Raw genomic sequence first — 16,403 nt, forward strand, 5'->3', positions numbered from 1 at the left:
ACTGGAATATGAAGCATTTGGGGTGGATTCTAGCTGAATTTGGTGGAACAACAGTGGGTTACCAGAAGTTGGATCAGAGTAGACGGGGGAATTACGGTGCATTAAGGATGGATTACTGTAGATTTTGTGTTTGTAAAAAAGGAATATGCTTTTGCCCACACATCTCGTAAGCGGGCTTAAGGACCCCCCATAATATTTACCTACCGGGAGAATTTTAGCAACAGCAGGCTGTGCAATATAGCGAAGTTGCAGAGCTTACCTGAGGGGCATCAAATTGCTGCAAAATATCAGCGCTAGAAAGTTGTTGTTAGTGGGTATTTGTAGTCAAAAGAAATATAAAACTTCAAAATAAATATAGAAGCAACAGAAGTTGCTAGCCGTGGCATCTGCCATCGAAACCTGAATCACCTGAGCTGCGGCTAGCGGGAATGAAAGGTCAGGAAGAGGGAAAGAAAGGGGGCAGCGATATTAAGAAAGGATAGGGGTAGGGCGGCAATATACAGGACATTGAAATATGCAGGAATGTCCCTTTACTCATTTAGGCGCCGTGTTCACGTTAAGCTGGGTGGATGGCCTTTATTATACCTTGTTAAGAATGTGAACATGGACTTTGGAAGAATTCCTAGAAGACATCAGTCATCATAAAATAAAGGTGCAGCGAGGACTGGCGACGGCGGCAGCAGCGGCGCATGACGCGGTGACGGCGGCGGCGTCATGTGGTCGAGTCTAGCCTCGCGTCGCCAGACGGAGACTCAATCTGGCTTGAGGAACTGCCACTCCCCATCAGATGGAAGACTTCCGAGGTCACCTTAATTCCTAAAGCTGCAAGACCATCAACACAGACATCCTCCGCCTCATTTCCCTGACTTCCTGTGTGGGTAAACTCACGGAGATGATGGTACACGACAGGTTGTCCGAGTTCATGTAATCCAAACACCTTTTCACAGACACGAAGGATTTCCCGCTACAACTCCTCACAATGACAAGGACGTACTCGCCTTCGATTTGAAGAGAACATTCGACAACGTTGCCGAAGAGATCATTCTCACCCGCCTCTCTCAAACTAACAGCGGCAGAAACAGCCTTAAATATATTCGGCAATCGTACATTCGAATCCAGGATAGGCAACATGGCCTTTTCATTTAGGAACCAGCGGTACGCTACAGGGGGCAGTGCTCCCACCCCTGTTATTCAATCTTGCTCAGATGCACCGACCGGCCCACCTGAGCGCTGTCGCCGGTGTACAGCATGCGCTGCGCGCCCGTGACATCACCCTGTGGGCCACGCAGGGCTCCCTCGGAGACATTGAGGCCAACCGGCAGGAGGTGGCGACCATAGTAGACCGTTATGTTCGCCGCGGTGGCCTCCATTGCTCCAACCAAATTTATGAATTTGTGCACATACGCCCCTCACCAAAGTGCACATCCAAAAATTAGGAGTCACTTTGGCGACTAAAGTGGTGCAAGGCGAAAGCCTTAGTACAGCATTCTGTCACGAATGTGGTTGTGAATGATGATTCAAGTGCTGCCAGCGAATGACGCGTCCATTGGCTGTCTGCGTGTGTTACTGATGTCTGGTTAACATGTTAAGCTTCGCCTGTAAGAGTGGAACGCGACAGCGTCTTGCAACGCTGCCAGGGAGTCCACAGAACGCCATCGCCAATTCGGCTGTACGCCTTGCTGGACGGTAAATTTATTTTTTGAGGAAAGAAAATGTATCTCTCTCGCATATCTGGGTGGACACCTGCACCTCGCCGTAAGAGAAAGGGGGAAGATGGGAGTGAACGAAGACGCCGTATTAGCTAGACGCGCCTTTGTTCATTCCAAACCATTCAGCTGGCATTACGGAGTGGCTAGCGTGCTCGTATCGCACTCCGGAGACCCTGGTTCGATTCCCCAACTCGACCAATTTCGTTCTCGGTTTTATTGATTTATGCGGTCTAACTAGAAAGGTTAATTAGACTATTTCATATTTATATTATTGTATTTCTATCCATCGTGTTCTGTCATTCACCTGTCAATTGTTGGAACTGTCTAGGATGTTCGACACAACGTATATGAAACGAGCAACGAAGTGCGTGGTGGTGGAGCGAACGCGGTTTCGTACTTATGTTTTTTTATCAGCAGCGTCTTCTTCCGCGGACGCTGTTGTCGCTGCGGCGCGCGTCTTTCTTTTCTTTCTTCTGACCTCTTCATTCTCCTCTATCTTAATTAGGCTAATTGATTAATTAAGCAATTAACTAAACTCAGTCCAACTTAGTTGGAGCATCACTATACGATCCCTTTGATTGGTTGCATGGTTACTAGCCAAAGTACAATTGGCCCCATTTGAAATTCGCGCACTGTGACGTCACGAGCATTTCGACCAATTGAAAAGCGTGACATTTTCTGTCGACAACTCCTGCTTACAACGATGAGGCATTAAAGGCTTCCGCCTTAAAATTTCATTATCTCTTGAGACAATTCCGATCCCCGAAAATATCGAAGTCCGAGTACTGGGGCTATTTAATCATCAAGACAGACGGTCAGAAACAACATAAGCCAACATTGGCCGAAGCCGCGGTTGCAATATAAGGACGCTATGCGGCTGGTGCACGTATTTGGCGCACGCACCTTCACCTGTGGAAGCAACATGAGGATGCACCCGCAGTTATCCTCCGCAAAATTATTAAGCGGGCTCTGGAACTCCCCGCGAACATCTCGAACAAGAGTCGTCTGGGGTTGGGCGTAGTGAACACATATCGGGTGCTCGCGGTAGCCAACTTGGCCTACCAGTACACACGTCTCTCCAAGACATCGTCCGGTCGCCGACTCGGTTCACATCGAACACACTGCCCTCATGGAAGAGTGCGCGCGCCTTTCCTCCCAGTTGAGGAGCGACCTTCACGTGCGCCCTCTTCCCGCGAACATGAACCATGATGACCATACTGACGGCGCCTGACTTGGCGAAACCCGCCGTATTCTACGTGCGTGCCTGCGGCTCTTACCTTAAGAGATGATATACGGCCTTACTTTCCGAACCCGTGACATAACACACGCGGAGCAGGTCGTCACTGAGTTGGCTGCATCTCATCCCGCTTCGAAAACAATTATTTCCGACTCGCGAGGGGCCTGTCGCAACGTCGAACGGAGCTGGGTACGGTACCTAGCCTACCGTCTTCTCCAAAACAGCGTCTACACCGGGGACCCCGCTGACCGGCGTATCTTTTGGGCTCCTGCTCACATGGCCTTTGCGGGTAATGAGGGAGCTGACGCCGCCGCGCGCGTGCTGTCTCACCAGGCTCCGACCCCGACGATCATGAATTCGAATTCGCTCCCGCTTACTCCTTCAAAGACATTGTTTTACTTTACCAATGTGGCCACGGTCTCCATCCCCGCCCGTGTAAAGGTCTTTTCTGGTTCGCCTGTATGGTAATATTTTGCGGTGCCCAGCAGCTCTAAAAAACTTCGACCCTTCCTTTTCGGGCAGCTATCCCCTCTGTGCGGAGGAGTCATCGGACACCGACCACATGGTGTGGGCCTGCCCCTTCAACCATGCTATCCCCCCTCATCCCAACCCAACCCGGGAGGACTGGCAGGCAAACGTGCACGACTGCTCTTATCTGCACGCCCAACGGGCCTTCGTCGGCCGAGGCCGGGCGGCGGCCGACGCCGCTGGGGTTTCGAACTAGGGACCTCCACCTAGTACTTGTTAGGGATCCCCCTCTGGGTCAGCTGATCCGTTACCTCCTTAACTGTATCCTTACATAATTGTGTATCCCACTCATTGTAATTGTGTATCCCACTCATTGTGTATCCCACTCATTGTGTATCCCACTCAAATGTAATGAAATTCATTCAGGTCAACATGCCTGGTTGGGTGGGAATGGTGTACACGGCGTGTTATCCCGTAGGCAGTGAGCGGGATGGTTTCCCGGAGAGAGGCGGAGTAGACCTCTTCACTATCCGTGCGAATATGGACGTAGGCCATGGAGAATAGAAGAAAACGCCTCCAGCTGTAATGGTTTGAAGCTCGGTGGCATTTTGGCCGGGGAGGCCAGTGTTAGAACCGTGGGCGAGAGTCGTACGCCCCGATAGTACGGCAGTGCGGTAGGAGAGACCTCTGAGCAACACCGCCGTGTAGATACCGGTGCGATAAGGGTAATCAGAGGGAAGGGACCGCGCGCGACTCTCTGCCACTAAAGTGTTCTATTGCGGAGATGTTGCGAGGGCTGCAGACCCCCAAAACATACTTCAGGTCAGCCGAAATATATAACGGAGGCTGAATTTGAATGAGCTTGTTTACGGGGAACTCTATTTTCTCCAGGATGCACTACCGAGTTAAAAGTTTTTTAGCAAAGCCTCGTTTGCTTTGCGACGAGTGTCAAGTAGCCATTCTAACGAGAGAAGCGGCGAGGCTGCGGTTACTTGATGTGTACAGGGGATGCGCGAAAATTCTGATTGCTCTTTGAGACAGGGGAAGAAAAGCTTCCACTCGTGTATGTTGGGACCAGAAAAAAACAGCCCACACCAATGGATCGCATCTAGCTGGCCGTCATGTCGACGAGGAAACGAAAGGCTTTTGAACTTTCTCAGAGGTGCGGTGGGAAGTCTTTAGAATAATATCAACAGCTAAGGCTGTGAAGCCTGTTTGAGAAACCTGCCGTAGAATGGGCACGATGCCTATTCTGGGCTTGGGAGAAAATAGATGCCAGCCTTCTTGCAACGAGCACAGTTGCTATCATCAGCCTGACTACGCCTACTGCAGCGCAAAGGCCTCTCCCGTGTGTCTCCAATTAACACTGTCCTTTGCCAGCAGCGGCCACCGCATCCCCGCAAGCTTCTTAATCTCATCCGCCCAGTGAATTTTCTGCCACACTGCTGCTGCGCTTGCATTCTCTTGGGACATAATCATTTACGCTTAAGGACCAGCGGTTATAAAGCCTTCGCATGACATGCCTTACCCTAGGCCGTTTCTTCTCTAGAAATCGACTAGGATGTCATTAATTGGCGTTTGTTAACTTACCTATTCTGCCCACTTCCGATCTCTTAACGTTATACCTATCATGTTTCTTTCTATAGCTCGGCTCGTTGTCCTTAACTTAAGCTCATCTCTTTTCTTAGCCTCCACTCTTATTCCCGTTAGTTTAGTACCGGTAAAATTCAGCTATCGACTCTCTCAAGAGAACGATACTGGTGTACCCGTCTGAATATGTTTAGTGCCGAAGCAATGCGTTTGAGGTAAAAACAAACCGCAGCTATACTACTCGGTGTAACAAACGGCGACGTGCAGTAAACTCGGCCACGGAGGCGAGAAACGCACTACAGACGAGCGCTGCGGCCGAAGAATGCCTCCAAGACTTTATGATCTGCGTAAAGTATTCACTAAAACAATGAATGAACAGGCGGAATTGAAATTGAAGCTGAGCACCGGTAAAGTGTGGATAGATAGGCTGCAATGTCAACGGCTGCGTGTGTGTATGCCGGCTGGGAAAGCGTTCCGAGTTGTAGAAGCGCTGTAAGAGCGAGACAGGAGCAGCGTTGAATGCGAAACTGCTCTACACGGCCGGTAGAGAGCTCACGGCAGCAGTATGAAAAGTTGTATACCGCCCAGTTTTCTTGCTTTATAATGGTCATCCGGTCACGTGCCATGATTTCGTTCCATAATCGCATCAACGCCTTCTATGCTGCTGTCCTGTGCATGGAGAGCGCAGACGGAAACCTCTCAGGGTAGCAATTTTACAAAGCATCCGAGTTAATACGTACCATACAATGAAGACTTAAATCAGACATTACCCGATGAATTTTGCTAATGCGCTAGTTCCACCGTGGGTTTGAAGTCCATGCGGCTCTAGCTGCGTGAAAATTTGGTGGGAGAAACTAGTATGTGCCGCGAGGTATCTATTCATTTTGAGTCGAATGCACTCTTCGAGCGTTTAAGCACGAGTATCAAGTATTCTACGTTACGTGCGCACATGCTTTCGAGTCTCTTCGGCGTTTCATCCTTACAACTGTGTCGAGGGTTGAAAACAAGGAGGTCGACATGCCAGCAAACACCGTTAACGCCTGAAGCGGCTCTTCCGCAGCAACCGTCTAGGCCAGGAGCAAGGGACTGCACTGGAGAGCTTAGAAAGTGTTATAATAGGTACAGATTTGCAGAAACAGACACGATGTAACACGACACCACGCAGCTCGCAAATCCACCTGTGCATAGCTCTACGCTGCGACACCAACGTACCTTTTATGATCATTACTGTTACATCGTAATCGCAGTGGCCGCACTACCGCTGCCCACGCCCCTCTCCCTAACAGCTGGCTCTTCAGCTTGCATTTGGAAGCGCCAACCGGCTGCGTGAGGTCAATCTAAAATTTATATTCATAGGTCTCTGAGTCCTCATATTAATCGAGGCGCGATCCTGGTTGCTCTTCCCGAGGAGCTTTGCACGGCCAATTATTATTTTAACTGCCACGCACCAGTGCCGTTTGATTGCAGGCCCTGCCACGTGCCTCCGAATCACCTCCCGTTCATTCGCAGACACTAGATAGTGGTGGTGTTGTATAGACCTCTCGCCTTCATCAACTACAGTGCGATGTTTAGCGACCGATGTTTGCGGGACTTTAGAAGTGGTCGCAAAGCAGTCACGAAAAGAGTCGAGGATCATGTGGAGGCGGTGTTTCTGATCGGCGGTTAGGTCGGGGTTCACATCAGTCATAACGGGGGCGTCAGACGTCGATTCATGGGTATCGTGGAACAGGGACAAGGCGCAGTGGGAGACTGACTCATTAATTTCATCTAAATAGGCTACGGCTGTTGCTTGCGGCAAGTGGCGGTATTCGGCGCTGAAGTTGGTAACAAAAATCTGCGTTCGCAGTCCGTGGAGGGAAGTAACACCCCGCCCAACGCAGACTTGTTGGCGCAGCAGTAACGACAGGTTACGCGAAAAACAGGCCTGTCGGGCTCGCTTCTGTCGGCTATGGCACACTGAGTTGTGAACGTCACGACAAGTTCGCGGAGGTTGATCATCGCACCGTGTTCCCTAAGAAAATAAAACTGGAGGATGAGGTCCTTCGAGCATTGAGCCAACACAGCGAAGCAGGAAGTGAATGTTACACCGCGAATCTCCATTCTAGCGGTGCAGACGCCAAGCGGTGTCACTAGGTGGCCTCCAGCTGTCCGGATGTGCGTTCTAGGCCAAGGTGTCAGTATTTTCCCCAGGACAGTCGCCAGACCACGAGTCATGACGGAGAAATCGGTGCCGGTATCTACGAGAGCAGTTACGCGGCAGCCATCAACGATGATCGGGATTTGAGCCGAAGCTTGGTCACCTTTAGAAAAACGCTGTGTGGGGGAGGTCGGACTAGGGGATCGTTCTCGCGGGCGAGTTGAGGCGTGGAGCGGAAGCGTCTCTGTTCATCGAAAGGTCGTCGGACTTAAGGGTCGTTCAGATTGTCCAATTGAAGTGTCGCTCGAAGGCGTCTCTGTGCGTCGAAAGGTCGTCGCGGCGTGGGGTCGTAAATCGGGTCGCATGCTAACGTCAGTGAGCGGAGGATGTTCGTCATTATGTCTCGTGACGGCGGCCCTACCTCCGGGGGTCGCCGTCCTCAATTTTCCCCGCGCGGGCTGGAGGACTGCCGGATGTAGGACTACAGGGTTGGTGCAGACAACCGTCGAGGCGACGGTGACGTGGACTGATGTTGGGCAGTGGGTGCAGGTGGGACGTTGGCTCCTAGGTACTGGTCGATCTCGCGGGGACGTTCACCATAGCGTGGCGAGGGTGCGTGTGGCGAAAAGCTGCGCAGGCCAATGCGGCGGTACGGGCAGTGACGACGGATGTGGCCTGCTTCGCCGCAGTGAAAGTACAGGGGCGTGTTGTTCGGCGTGCGCCACATTTTTGCCTTCGTAACGGGGGGGGGGGGGGGGGTCGTCTGGCAGCGCTGTCGTATACGGGAATCGGCGGGACGGCGTGGTAGGGGCAGGAGAGTAGAACGCCGGTGGTAGTGGCGCAGGGCTGCGCAATGCCTCGCTGTGTGTCATGACATAGGGTGCAGGCGGTTCGGGGGGTAGAATGGGCTACACCGTGCGGCGTATCTCGTCACGGACAGCATCCGAAATGGCGGTGACACTAGGAGGCTGCTCCACAGAGCGAAGCTTCTGCAGCACTTCGCGGACGATGCTACTGATGAGCTCTCGGAGGGTGCTGTTCTCGTCCCCGGGCTTCAGCATGTGGCAATCCACAGCAGTGATGTTTGAGGGACGGCCGTAGTGGGCAAATAGCTGTTGCAGGGCGTGCTCAATGCCTGGCGCTTCCTTTGCAAAATCGGCGACTGCAGCCAGAGGATCGCGCACGAGCCCAACGAAAAACTGCTCGTTCACTCCCCGCATCAAATGGCGCACCTTCTTGGCTTCCGACATCGAAGGATCAGCGTATTTGAAAAGCCAGGTCATCTCCACCACTTGGCTGCTCTCTGGATTGCAGGGCCAATTCAGCACACTCCCGCCGTCCGTCGCTGCTGAACGTATCCAGCAACTGCCGCCGGAAGTCTTGCCAGATGTGGGTGGCGGACTCGTGGTTTTCGAACTACGTCTTGGCGGCGTCCTGGAGGGTAAAGTAGACGTTCCGACGCTTGCGGTCCTCGTCCCATACATTAAATTCAGCGTCCCTGTCGTACCCGTTCAACCAGTCCTCTAAATCCTCAAACTTCTCACCATGAAACGATGCGGGCGTACGAGGCGTATGGAGAAGTAGCGGTGGCGAGCTCACAGACTGCTGGATGGTCTGGCTGGCCGCCGTAGAGGTCATCGTGCGGGGTGACGCGGTGAGGGGATTGTATTCGGGGGCTAAGCTTCTCCAGCGGCGGCTTGACTTGTGGACAGATGTCGTGTCCAGGGGGTGTGACTGAGGGCTGTAGGTACCTAGGACCTCTTCGCACGTGGATCGTTACCCAGCAGCTGCACCAAAATGTCACCAGACGCCGGTAGAACGTTCTCCCTGGCAGAACAGTACTTGCGCAGAGCGCAGCCGACCGACCCTAGAGCCGAGCGGAAGAGGACGAAGTCCGGCGCGCGACAAACGACGAAGACATACCGCACGGGGGTGACGGTAGATTGTCTAGAGTAAGTGTGGGAATATATCGAAGAGGTTATGAGAAAAATGCGGTGTGAATACGCAGGTGCTACTCATATTCCCTACTTTTCACGCACGATCTACTCATCTGCACTGCACTAGAAATCCCTAGAGTACACAGCCCAAGGGAAACAAAATCTACCTATGGAGTGCAGAAAGAACAGCGCAAAACAAAAATGCTGAAGTAGCATTCCGACACGGTGAAGCACATTTCTCGGGATCATTTTGGACCATAAGTATAAGGGAGAATTCGCGATTTTAATTGGCCGGTAGAACGCATTCGCAATGAAATAAAGTTTAGAAGATCTATGAAACAAAATTTATTTCAGACCATGCTGCCAAAAAAAAAACATCTGATAGGAGGTGTTTATTTCGCAAAAAAGTTGCTAATCTTGAAACGTCGCCGAAACGGGACTCTGGGGTGAAGCCCATGACAGTGGCAAATTTCATTCTGCATATAAAATTTTTGGCGGCAAACAGGCCGGCAGAGAGACGGGCACACGGCCTGATGCTTAGTACCTGATTGTTGCTTTAGTTAAGCCTGCGCCTATATCGATGGTGAATCGACAGTAGGAAATGGTATTAAGTAGATCTGACTAGATATCGCGGGTCATATCCCTCAAAGTATGACGTTTCGCTCACGAGAACAATGTTTCTCTGTGGAAATTGTGAACGGAGGGGGGTTTTCAGTGTGTTGTGCGCCATTTGTGAACAAACGTCCCAGTGAAAGGCAACTGTCAGATCCCAGCACATTTTTCCGCAAAAGATGAAGAGCTGTTCTGCTGAAATGCCAGCTTGCAAAACTCCTGTAAAGTATTTGACGCACTCTGTTCCAGTGTGAAGTCAACTTGAAATGAGTTCCGTGAGAATCCCGGGCTCCCTCAAGACAGTCACATTCCTGAGCCTGCTGTGCATCGTGGTTGGACTGGCGACTCTGAGGCCGCGGCACATGCCTTCTTACCTACACCTTCCTGGCATTGACTTGAATGACAGTACGCGGCTCTTCGTTTCTGCAAACGTGGAGGCAGGTTCTAAAATTTTTGCTATCTTAAATCAAGTGAAGACGAAGCTCATCGGCCTTGCTGATGATAATGCCACCACAGCTCAAGAGACTACGAAGCTTGGCGCTTCCTCAAGCAAGAGACCAGTTCACAAGTAAGTGGCAGCCTAATGTGGCCACCGAAAGGCCGCTTGTGAATGAAAACAAGGATCCACAGTTCTAAATACTCATGTCGTATAGCTATTCAGTATTTCGTTAGAATATTGCATGCCATTAGAATCTAAAATGTGAAGCTCCTTTAGCTGTTATGAGTCTACACTTTTCAATAACATCAATCCCGTTTAATAACTGATGTCAAGTGTTAGGATTTAGAGGTGTTCATATAATTAATGGCGACTTCTAGGCATTGCTTGAAAACAGCATTTTTTGCCCCGATGAATACACGGCTTTAATACCCTAACGCAAATATTCTGGCAGTGCAACCCTGCCCCTTTGTAAATAATCAACTTTGCGGTTGCTCCTTTTCTGGAGCTTTTTTTTCTTCGGTGCAGTCTCTTGTTTCTGCGCTGCTGAACCAAGCGGTTCACCCGTACGTACCGCATGTAACAGTGAAATGTTGGCGAGTAAACACACACTGTAAGGAGTTTCACAGAGAGATACGGCGGGTCTGCGTCACTGTCGATTTCGAGGGCTTTCCTTAGTAGACGGGTGTAGTGCACCCTTGTCTTGCCAACGAGGCCGATGGCTATAGCGTTTCTAGAGGCGACGCTGCTTACACTGAAGCCGCACTGCTTGCTGCAGCTACTGGACTTCACGCCTGTGGTGAGGATGCATTTGTGCTAACGCATCTTTATTTGTGCGGCCCAAGATAATAAGGCTGTGCGGAGTTTAGGGTGCACAGGCCTATACTTTTTGGAAGGAAGGTGAGCTTTGTTTATGGATCAAATACACAAGTGTGCTTTCATGTTGCGAGCCAAACTCAGAGCCAAAACTCAGAGCCAAGAAGAGTACAGTCATTTTAAAAAATACACGGCCCACGGCTTCCGCCGGCGGAGCGTCCGCGGGGCGGCACCGTGGCGCTACTGTCTCCGACCGGCGCTGCTGCGAGAGTGCCCCGCGTGACGACAGCCTTCGCCCGCACTCTCGAGCTGTTACGTAACGCGCCTGATAAAGACTATGTGCGGCTTTCGCCTGCTTCGCAGCTGGGGCTCGCTTCGAAAGAGGGCGCCTGGATATTCGCGGATGTCTGCCTGCGGCGTGTGGGCGCGAATATCGTGTGTCATGACAAGGTGCTCCCGCTTTGCCGCGCTCCCTTGCCGCTGCTTTCAACAAGTATAGGCTCGCGCAGCGCTCAGATACTGCGGTTTGCAGCGGCGAGGCTTTGCTTCTCTGTTGTAATTGCACTTCGCACGTATAGTTGTGCCGAAAGCACAGTTTAAATTTTTTTCATTTCCTTTTAAGGCGCTTTAATGGCCCATTACGAGAACAGCCGGTCGCGCCTGTGTAGGGAGATGGTGCAAAAAGGAGGGTGCCCTCATCGGCATTGTCTGCATCAAAAAAGTAAAGCTGCATTAGGGTGAGTTGTGGCTTATTGCTCTGGAACAGGGGTGGATTCTAGTGGATTGAAGTGAAAGACGTAGGATTAAGTTGTATTACGGGCGTACTGCGGTGAAATCTGGCGGATCGCAATGGATTAAGGCTCGATTATATGAGATTAGGTTGGATTACATTGAATTGGGTAATTAGGAGTGGGTCATGTGAGATTAGGTTGGATTATGGTATATTATGTAGTGTTATGTAGTGTTAAATTTCAAACCGTTCTTTTGGATCAACTTTAGGTGCGAAGTGCAATTAGATTGCACTCTTGCATCCGGGATTTTAGGGAGTTCCTGTTCTTTTAACTGGAGGAGGATGTTTTGGGTCAAGAATTTGCTCGGGAGCCGTGCATTGCGTTCGGGATCTGCTCACTCTTGTTCAGGTATTGTTGTAGGTTGATGGTCACTGTTTTCGTTGCTTTCTAAGCACCATGTAAAGAAGTGAAGTACAAAGGCCAACTGGCGCGAATAACCTGGGATAAATTCTGCTACTCTCTGCACGGGACCCTGGGCACAGTCAAAGCGTAGCGAATTTAATGTGACAAATTTAGGGCAAATGCAGACCGACACAATACCAAAAGCGAATGCCAACTGGCCTGGCAACACGATGACCTCACTAAGGATATATAAAATAAATGCTGCGGAGACTTTACCCGTATACCATCTTATGAAGAAAACAAGAAGTCAACTCAAAATCTCGAGTAGATGTGCCCATTACGACAGAAGAAGTCTAAACGGCTATCGCAAGCTCGAGAAGCTACACGGCCGCAGGTGTTCAGCGTATAACTAATCCCGCCCCCGGAAACTTCAAAGACTCAGCCGCAGTAGCCCTCACAAAATTCGCTAAATTCACTCACAAATTCAGTAAATAATAATTTCAATGAGAAACAGGAAAGGTTGCGAGAAAATGGCTTCATTTTATTTGAATGGCGTCGTTCTCAGAAGCGCTATTTTTTGACCTGGAAACCACCTTGTGGATATTGTCTGGTTAAGTAGGGCGTAAGGAAAAAGAATAAGAGCATCGACGCGGGCCACAGAAGCTGCATGGAAGTTAGGAAGCCTTGTGCGAAAAAAAAAATAAATTCATTAGCCATGTCTCTAAGGTTAATTAAAGTGTATGCGCCTTAAGATGTTCTGTGGCGCCGCTCTAGCTCAGTGGTTATGTCGTTCGGCTGCATTAACAGCAACCGCGTATTTCGCCAACTAAGCCGAAATAATATTAAAAAAACCTGATCTGTGAGGGTGCTAGAGCTTTAAAAATAAATGCGCATAAGCTAAGCTAATAGTACTCGATTCCATTACCGAGCAGGCAATTAGTGTATAAAGAATTTAGTAAAACGTGTTATGCCTGTCATACTGCCACTTAAGAAGTACTTTCTTCCTGTTAAACGTGCAGGAATCAGAGTTCGCAGCGAAAGTGCTCGTATAATATGCATTGTTACTGCTAAATACAGCCAATGGTGTGTGTTCGCTTGAAGTAAAAATGTTCCTGTGAATTCTAGAGAAATTGATTCTCTCTTTCTGTTTGAAACGGCAGGTTTTGATAGAGTTGGGATGATACGGTTTTGGAAATAAAGAATACAGATCCACAGCGCCGATTAGATCGCATATGCTGTATGGAGCTTGATCAACAGAAAGATCTCAAAGTCTGGAAACGCCGCATGGCAATCATATCTCAGAAAGACCAAGTTGTAAAAAAGCATGAGCAGCTAGCCGTGTAAAGTTTGTAAAATGAACACAGTACTGGGTAATACTGAGTAGTGCATTACGTTTAGTGATCCGTTGTTGTGCAGTTTAAGTGAAAATAGACAGAACAATTCCAAAGATACGATCCGAGTCCTTTTCCTTGGTTTTCCTTGCTTTGATACTGCGATTACCCACACACACACAAACTTCGAGTTTTATTCTTTCTTGAGAGCATATGTTTGCCAAGCAAGCGTTTATTTTTTGCAGTCAGGTGATAGTTGACTAAGAGAGGCTGGTCTTTGTTTTTATGAGCTTCTATCCGATGCACCTCACGTTAATGCGTGCTTTTTAAGATCTAGCTGTAACTTCTACCTTCTTGGTGAGGAAAGAAAACGTCCTACTATATCAATGTAAGTGTTCGCTGTGAGAGGTGAGAAAACTTCACCATCAATACTAGAATATGGGCGACCATTTTCCGAACCAATGTATTCCAGTGCTTCGACACAGCACGTAGTTTCAGTGGAATAATATTTTTAACCTCAACGTTGTTTATCATTGCCCAAGATTTTGGCAAGCCGCTTATTGAAAACGGTATGTTCCTTGCTTCTATTCTCATTCCCTGGTCGAGATGGTTCAACACGACAAGGCTGCCTCACAGGTCCGACACTTCTGTATACACCTCGTCAACATCGTTTAAAAATTCCGCGTAAGTGGGCAATTTCTGTGAAAAAAAAATTCTCTGGGCAGTAGGGGTCCGACGGTAAAGATACAAGAAGTGTTCAGTGAGAAAAAATTAACTTGCATGTAGAGCAAGAGGTACCCAGAGCTCTCCACTGCCGCAAGCTGGGATGCCTAACGGTCATGCTTTTTTGTGTCAATCCTCATGTAGCTCGGTCTGGGAGGAGATGGGGGGCATAGCTGAAAGTCGGTGGTGACGGAGGTTGTTTGCATGATCGGTGATGAAATGAGCCTTATCCTTGGGGCTGTGGTGTTGTGACTGTCACACGTGTGGTCCAGAGTGGGAGGGTTCTTGTAAGGTGAAAAGACATGCAAGTACAGCGAAGATATTCAGGGCTGTTTCCTGCCGCAGTCTCCACTGCCTATTGCACGATGCATTTAGGTTACAAGCTGTATTTACAGATAAAAAGCGAGGCTATCTCAACTGAGCACAAAACTTGTCTGTTTAGGGACGAAGCCTTAAGAGTCGCATACTTTATTATGTTATTTAGCGCTGCGGTGCGTATACAGGGCCTTTCTGCTACCCAAAAAGTACCCAAGGCATGCGTTAGAGCTAAGTGCGAGATTTCCATTGGAGGTCCTCGCGTCACCGAGTGACAGAAAGAACAAAACTGTTGTATGTCTATCTTTTTGTAAATCACCACAGGGCTCATAGAGGTCCATATATATTAGGAAAAAAATACACACGCGCAAGAAACTGGGACGCTATTTTGTGCGGGAACCCCACTCGTGCTGTTGTAAACAGGAGCTGTCAAAAACGCGCAAAACAAAAAGCTTGTTTTGCGTTATTAATTTAACGCAACACTCTTCCCACTTCGAGTTCCTGATCAATTCGCTCTCGCCCTACCATAAGCTTGCCGTCCCGGTTAGCTCAATTGGTAGAGCGACTGCTCCGGTGTGGCGGTGGTTCCGGGTTCGAACCCCGGACCAGGACGAATTTTTCTTTAACTACGAAGTTTCTGAGAAAGCTGTATAGCTTTCCTTTGTAGCCGTATGGCTGCGCTTGGGTGGATGCCAATGAGTAATTACTCCCTTATTACAAATCTACTCCACCCTGGGGGATTCCCCTAAACATTTGACCAATTTGGTTGATTGTTGCAGAAAAATTGCAAACCCGGAAGTTGCGCACAATGGATAACGTTCATGATGTAACAATAGCGCAAAAGTAATACGTGGGAAGGAAAGGAAACGACGCAGACAAACGCTAGTTCGCAAGAGGGGTTTATTGCTGAAACACGCAATTCATACGTCAATTTCAAAAAACATAAAACAAGCAGCCCTCTAATAGCGCGAAAGTAGGCAACGAGCGTGTGCTCGCACTTCACGCATCCCGTGCGGACAGGCTGCTGCATACTTGCAGAGCACGTGCTGGGATAGTATCACGGATAAAGGAATCTGAAAATGTAGCCGTTAAATGCATTCCTGCTTTATAATAGGGCGGTAAATCCTCACCGTCGACATTTGGACGCAAATTTCTCTGTGCCACCGAAAACCATGACCAGAATTATCTACATGCACAGTTAGGAAGTTTGTATATCTCACGGTTTTGTTTTTCGCTCATTTGCTTGTACTCTATCTATATAGTATTGCATTATTTCTTCTCCCTACTCAGTGTGCTGGACCCCTATGTTGAGGGAATGTATTACGCTCGTAGGCTTATTCTTCCCGCCTTTACTCTTACGTTCTCTTTTTTTTCCGTTCTATGCAGAAACACAATCACGTTGGTGTTCGCCATCTGTGAGGGTAACTTTGATCTCGGCATGACTGCTGTCAAATCTGCTGTGGCTTACTCCTCGTCCCCGATACGCATAGTCATCTTTGCAGACCGGAACAATTTTCACAAGGTTAAGAAAGCGGTGAGTATGGGCACACACCTTATGTCTTGGCAAATGATCAAGCAATTCTCGGAATTGCCTTACGACCATATAAAAGGTAAAAGAGATTTAAAATGTATTCATTCTTCTGAACTATATGACACTTCCTGGATGTCTAAAAATGGCGTAATGATGCGTTTCTTCGCCTGTATACATAAACAATCAATAGCCCGGCCTAGAAACACTCTCCTATACATACAGGAACGCTTCACGGGAACACCTTCGCACACAGTCTGTGTGCGCACTCTTACTTTAAACACAAGACGCCATCTTTCGGCGCTCATGGACGAGTCGACGGCGGGTGGCGCGCGCGCCATACGTAAAATGCGAACAGTGTGGGCGTGCTCTTCCTTCAACCGTCGATGACCTCCTTCGTCGAAGGTACATGGCTGTGTGTGTACATCGCA

At 49.2% G+C, this 16,403-nt stretch overlaps 1 protein-coding gene across 1 annotated transcript in view; it reads left to right on the forward strand.

Annotated features, from left to right (window-relative positions):
* Positions 1 to 9,956: 9,956 nt before the first annotated feature.
* LOC149328501 (glucoside xylosyltransferase 2-like) overlaps positions 9,957 to 16,403 on the forward strand; it is a 33,734-nt gene continuing 27,287 nt past the window's right edge. Inside the window, exons 1-2 of the mRNA XM_089559001.1 lie at positions 9,957 to 10,258; positions 15,831 to 15,978. Of these exons, the coding sequence (XP_089415127.1) occupies positions 9,957 to 10,258; positions 15,831 to 15,978 (450 nt within the window). The remainder of the gene's footprint in view (positions 10,259 to 15,830; positions 15,979 to 16,403) is intronic.

This window comes from Amblyomma mixtum, chromosome 9, assembly GCF_055824585.1.
Source record: "Amblyomma mixtum isolate Tamu chromosome 9, ASM5582458v1, whole genome shotgun sequence".
NCBI classification, from domain to species: domain Eukaryota; kingdom Metazoa; phylum Arthropoda; class Arachnida; order Ixodida; family Ixodidae; genus Amblyomma; species Amblyomma mixtum.